This window comes from Athene cunicularia, assembly GCF_003259725.1.
Source record: "Athene cunicularia isolate RWA chromosome 2 unlocalized genomic scaffold, athCun1 chr2_part1, whole genome shotgun sequence".
Taxonomy (NCBI): Eukaryota; Metazoa; Chordata; class Aves; order Strigiformes; family Strigidae; genus Athene; species Athene cunicularia.
Window position 1 is genome coordinate 87544363 of NW_020799095.1, and position 6566 is coordinate 87550928.

General features: G+C 40.6%; 1 protein-coding gene across 1 annotated transcript in view; it reads left to right on the top strand.

The window, feature by feature from the left end:
• Positions 1 to 4760, top strand: part of GABBR2 (gamma-aminobutyric acid type B receptor subunit 2) — a 469556-nt gene extending 464796 nt beyond the window's left edge. Inside the window, exon 19 of the mRNA XM_026841737.1 lies at positions 2283 to 4760. Within this exon, the coding sequence (XP_026697538.1) occupies positions 2283 to 2448 (166 nt within the window). The 3' untranslated portion in view covers positions 2449 to 4760. The remainder of the gene's footprint in view (positions 1 to 2282) is intronic.
• Positions 4761 to 6566: the final 1806 nt, after the last annotated feature.

Sequence of the window (6566 nt, forward strand, 5' to 3'; positions counted from 1 at the left end):
AGCAGAGCAGAGAGGCAGTCACCTCCCTTGACCTGCTGGCCATGCTTCTTTTTTTTGCAGCCCAGGATATGGTTGGCCTTCTGGGCTGCAAGTGTACATTGCTGGCTCATGTCCAGCTTTTCATCCACCAGTACCCCCAAGCTCTTCTTGGCAGGGCTACTCTCGATCGCTTCATCCCCCAGCCTCTGTTGATACCAGGGGTTGCCCCAAAAGTATTGACAAATTTTGCTTAAGAAGAAAATAGCAGTTTTGTTTGGATTTTGTTACTTGTTTTGTTTTTTCCCTTAAGAGTTTTGCCTAAAGTCTTAATTGTGTGCAGGTCTCCAGGCTACAGTCCTCTGCCCCAATTCCAGGAACCAAGTTTTCAAGTGAAAGTAAACTTTAAGTTTTGCTAAAGCAAAATTTGCCACCCACCGCAGCCACTGTTGGCATAGCCAAATAAACATGCTTTGTCCATGGTATGGCTAACACTTAAATAGGTGAAAAAAAATCCCATTCACTTGATTATGCAACTGGATTCTCTTGGAATAGCTTTAAAAAGCTCTTTAATGAGAAGTCTGTAACAGTTGAACAAAGTAGGCATTTCCACCGGTGGGAAAATAAGCGCAGGCAATTCTGTGTTTGACCCTGCAATGAGAAAGAGAATGAAAATCTGCAGTGTCAGGCTCATAAGGATTCAGCACATGGAAGCAGCAAGCCATGCCACCTCTGCACTCCTTGGGAACGAGGCATGATTTCATTGATAGCACCAGAAAGAGTTGGGCACAGTAGCAAAATAACAATGAATGGATTTTGTTTAGTCCCAGGAGTGCACTGCCAGCACTACACTGATCAACACTGTGGATTAATACTGTATCAAACTTTGAAAGGGCGTTTGCGGGGGAAAAAAATGAGAAAGAGTTTCCCATCTCTCTATAAACAAGCCTTAGTTTTTAGTGAAGAAACTAAAGAGGAGCAGCATTACATTTCTTTCTGTTTGAATTTGAAAGCTATACTGCTTGCTCCCCAAGCAGTGCAATGAATGTCTTGGTAGCTGCCTCTGCTTCCTAATGCAAAGCAAAAAAGAAATGAAATGTTTGAATCAGAAAGGCTGTCCAAAGGCAAGCTTTCAAACATATACTTCTTATAAAGGCCTGTCTATACATAGTCGTTATATCAAATAACAGGGAAATATCAATTTAAAACTCCATTGTACTGATAACAAAGCTTTGTATGGGCATTTTTCTTCTGCAATCAAAAAGTCAGTCTACAGCTCTGTCACTTTGACACCTGTCTTCTCTTTAAAAAGTCCCTCTGTGTTTCAGAAGTGAATGTCTCCAAATGCAGAAGCAATCCTCATATGATAACATCTTAATCACTGAAAACTTCAACTGGATTTTCATTTTGTGTATGGTGCAGTATATCAACAGCATGAGGGTAGCAGAGCCCATGTCCCATGGCACCGTCCACTCCACGGAGAGGGGTTAGTTGGGCTATCTGTGAGCAGAGTTTAGTGTCCCTTTGGAACAAACAAACACACAAACCAAAACAAAGCCTCGCGAGTTTTGATTATGTCAGTCTGCTTGGAAAATTGGATACAGGAAGCTGGGTTGCTAAATAGTGAATTTTGATGTAGGTGGTAGGTTAGACTGCTTTTAGTGTGTCTACTCTTCAGTCCCACAGCACTGACTGTGGGAACTCAACAGCATTCAGCACCTGAAAAGCACAGACCTAAACTGCAAAGAGGAACTACCTGGAAAAAAACATCTGTCCAAATTGCCTCCCTCTCTCCATCCACTGGTGTTCACCTTACCTGGAGTTGCAAAAATAACGTTCTTAATTCCAACAACCTTGTGCTAAGTGATGCATGGCTTAAAACTCAGGCTGTGACCTCGTGCATGTCTATGCATTTAGCTGGGGCTCTGCATGCAATAGATCACTTTGCAAGGGGCAGGGGTTTGCTAAGCCATATGCCCTCATTGCACACTTAACTTTTTTTCCAATATCAGCAGTCTAACTATTACTCTGAAATTGCCTGGGAGTTTCAGAAGGTTGTGGGATGCTGAGAAAACACCCTTAGATTCCATTGTCATATCTAGCCTGTCAGAAAAATTCCCCAAGGGGAAATAACACCATGGTGGCATAGCTCAAGAGCAGCAAGTGTAATGCTCTTGGCATTAACCCTTTCTATCACAGTGGGAGGCACAGAAAATATCCTTGCAGCAACCTGCAAACCTATCAAGCATATAAGGTATTACATTTTCCTCTTGGCTAACAGTCCTCTCTCTCTGTGTCTCTCACAGCATACAGCGTCGGCTGTCGTTGCAGCTGCCCATTCTTCACCATGCCTACTTGCCATCCATAGGAGGAGTTGACGCTAGCTGTGCCAGTCCGTGTGTAAGCCCCAGTGCCAGTCCTCGGCACAGACACGTGCCACCCTCCTTCCGAGTAATGGTTTCAGGGCTGTAGGAAAGGGAGGTCAGTGCTTCCTGAACTGCTTTTAAGTACTCAATGACTGGACTAAACATCTGACCTAGAACTCTGCTACAAGCATATAACATTGGCTCTTACCGCAGAGGAACTACCGCTGAGGCCATCATCACAGGAGTGCCCATGTAACTCGTGTGGGAAGGCAAAGGAGAAGGACACAAGGAATTTGATCTGTAGCCTTATTCATGGAATTTTTATTTCTTCACGTAGAAGTCACTGAAAAACGTTTCTTCCCAAATTTCAACTAGCAACAAGGAGGCTGGGAAATACAGATCTTGCAAAAAAAGACAGGAAAACAAACAAACAAACAAACAAACCACTCAAATGTCACTGAGCTTTATGTGGCTGCTGAGAACATGCAATTCTATACTGTATCCATGTAAGGAAAATACAATGGTTGAGCTATACCATATTTATTGAAATAGATACACTAATTTTTACAAGAATTGTGTTAAATTGCTGGAAACATTCTGCACTGGTTAGTCTTGCTTGTTTTCATTTCAGGAATGATGTTCAGTAGGAAAGGAGGGTTATGAGAAATGATTCCTCGGGTGTCATTAAGACTGCGGTGCTATGAGCAGGGTCACCTCTGACTTGCAGCTGTACGTGAGGCTGAAGGTGCAGCTCCAAGCTGTCACCAGCTGGAGAGCTGCTGGTTGAAGAGGAGCACTTCATCCCTTCTCCAGGGATGATGGTAGTGACTGCTGACCATCTGCAGCTTCATTCTAGCAAAGTTTCTGCACCTATTTCAGAATAAACACCACCAACCATAATGTACTAAACTGTCAGGAAATGTCCTAGGGCTGATAACTCAAGAAGCTGAGGACAAATGGGTAGTAAAGTCTTAATGTCACGGGACGGATTGTTTTTCATAGTTTGTTTGAATTATGTCACACATAATTACAATAAAATTAATTTAGTGGACTTGGGGGGAGGGCTTAGGGCACAGCACTTTGCTGCTGCAGGCAAAGCCTGCAGAGCACATAGATGTGAATATACACTATGTTTGCTTTGTACCTGCGTGTGTGACAATTGTAGTGGATAATAGAGAGGACAAATCAAATTTGCCAATAGAATACTTTATCTGAATCCTAAAAGGACTGTGAAAAAAACAGCGGTTTTTATACTTTAGCTCCATCCCCTGAACCGAAGTAATTAGGAGGAACGATAGTGGCATAACATCTGGACCAACTCTGGAGCCAAACTCTCAGGCACAGGTGAGACACACATGCAGCTTCTTTTTCCAAGGGACTGGAAATGTGGCATCTCACTGCCAGGGCTGTTTGTTTGCTAAGAGTAGGGGGAAAAAAAAACACATGAAGCACCCACTGGGCTCTCAGTTTTCTTTGACCAACGCCTGTGCACCTCAGACCAAACCTTTGGAATGACGTTTCTACAAAGGTTTATAAATCAGCAATGACTGAAGCACAGCTGAAGAGGTTCATTAGCTGAGGGACTTGACCACAGCTTTGATGAGCTAGCATAAATCTCCATTAAAAATAAAACACGCCTCATAGTGGCCAAAACCAACATGAATATGTATCTGAATCTTACAATCAGGAGCATCACAAAATATTTCACTTGGCACATACAGTAAGAGAGGTTATGGAAATATCTGTAGCTTTTAGAACAAAAACATGTAAGTATAAACACAGATAAAATAGAATTCATTACTCTGTTTAAGCACTAAACACTGACGTTGTCACTCAATGTGTGTTGACAGTATTCTCTTGCTTTATTAATATCATCAGGGCCTGGTTTATTTTAAAAGGAATGTTAATTTTTAAAAAGAGAAAATTACAATATTGTACATAATGTATACACAAAGATCTCTGTAGAAATATTATTCCAACTTAGCAGGAAAAAAAAAAAAAATCAGAAGTATCGGACCATTGGAGGTGAGTGTGTGTGTGTGTCTGTAACTTCGTGAATACTGACTGTGTGACGTTTATTAGGTTTAAACCATGCAGTACATTCTTTGTCTCAATGATACTGTAGTTTCTCCCATAACATTTTTTTTTACTTTACTGCAGATAACAAGACCAACCAAGTGAATATAGCTATTTAATGTTTCTGTTCTTTTATACTGCAGCAAAAATGTACTGTAAATTTATGAAGAGGCTGTGCCCCAATGGCATTTTCCAATGATGTTAGTGCACAAATGCTTTAAACTAGACTGGAACTGCCAGAATAAAATGTAAATGAAGAATTTCTTGTATAACCTTATACTGCATGAGATCAATTTTTAATAAATTGTTGCAAATCTGTTTTTATGAATAAAATATATAAAATCTAGCTTTTGGACTCAGTGCCCTCTTCCCCCACAGCAAATTTTAATGTGTATGTGCATGTGTGTGTATATATATCTATATATATAAACATACGTACATAAAAAAGCCTCCCTGGAGAAGAAAGAATCCTATTACACCACCACATTGTAATAAAAAGTCAAAATATTCTAGGTAAAGGGTTCACATCTAGAGAAAATAGATAGATGAGCTTCTGCCCTGAAATACAATTACTGCAGTACTCTTGAGTGAAGTCTAAGCCCTTTTTCAAATGGGAAAATAATTAAACATATACTGAACGTTTACATCAAAACCACACTTAATACATGCACTATTCTCTCTTGCACCCCAGTGAGTATAAATTCAAAAGAAAAAGAAAGATTTTACTATTTCACATAGATTATTGACGTTGAGCCAATCCTCTAGCTCTACAGTAAAATTCCTGGTTCAACAAATGAGAAGTTTCTGGGAATGATCAAGGATTGTTTCGTGAAAGCAAACACTAAATCTCTCCATCCAGTTTCACGCATGTAGTGGGTTTTCTGTCCTAAACCAGTTTCTTCTGCACAGCAGAACAGGATGGGGGTGGGAATGTAGTGCAACAAGACAGCTAGAGGAAAGAGCATTTTCAGTTGTTCGCTTTTCAATGGGAGCATCCTCACGCCAGCACAAAATGACATAAAGCCCAAAATGAGGGAATTCAGAGCCACCACAAATGTGTTTTCTGTAGATTTCTGATGCAGCTTAGGAGTCCCACCGAACACATGCAAAAGAGAAAATACCAGCGAGGAGTGAACAGCATGGATTGTGGATCTCAATGCAGAATACCAGATGGCAGGAGAAACTCAAACAGATACATCAAAGCTCATTCAAGAAAGGAAAAAGAAAAAAAAAAAAAAGTCTAGAACACTTTATTTTGAAACCTATATTCAACCAGAAATTGTGGGGGAATGCAAACAACTTGGAGTTGCTCAAGAATAATAGGAAACCAGAACAAAGTAAACCATTGCTTTAAGAGGTGAAGAGAAAAACAAGAGGGGGATGTCAGGGGAGCAAGTTTATTTGAATTGTTGAGTTTCCACAGTCACAGCCAGTACATTTCCTATAAAATTGTAAAACTATTACTGAATTCATGGAAGGTTACTAATGTTGTAGCACTTCTTTCAAATATAATTAATAAAATCAAGGATGGTAGGTGAGGAGCAAGAGATGCACTTTTACAGTTTTCCCTTTCTTTTAAAAAATATAGCACCTTTTCTTAAAGGTTTATAATCAAATCTTTTCTGGTCTTTTCAGAACTCATTTGCTCATTACAACTCCCTGTACGATGTGCCTGTTCTCCCCACAACTGGATTAGTGATTCTGTCCCTTTGTGCTCAGGCTTGCTTAGTTACTGGACATCAGCCCAGTAAGACCTGTCCCAGCACTTCCACAGCACCTTATGGATACCAGCAGGTCCTTACTGTGTGCTCATACCACAGCCCAAGGGACAGGCCAGTCTGCCCATTCAGCAAACTGACCCTCCCTGTTGCTGACTGGTTTAATAGGGATTTTCTTCTCACTGAGAAGACTGACAGGTTTATTACAGTGGCTTAAACATCATGATTTTTATCTGAGTTCGGTCCTCCGTTACTGACAGCCTTTTCCATCTCTTGAGATGGTGAATAGTACTTATGGTCATTACTTTAATATGCATGAATACTATTCACGAGTGCACTTTCAAGAGCCCTCTGCCTCTTGAACCGATCAGGATTCTACTAGTGAACTACTGTGCTTATCACTACTAACTAAATGACATTGCAGAGGAGC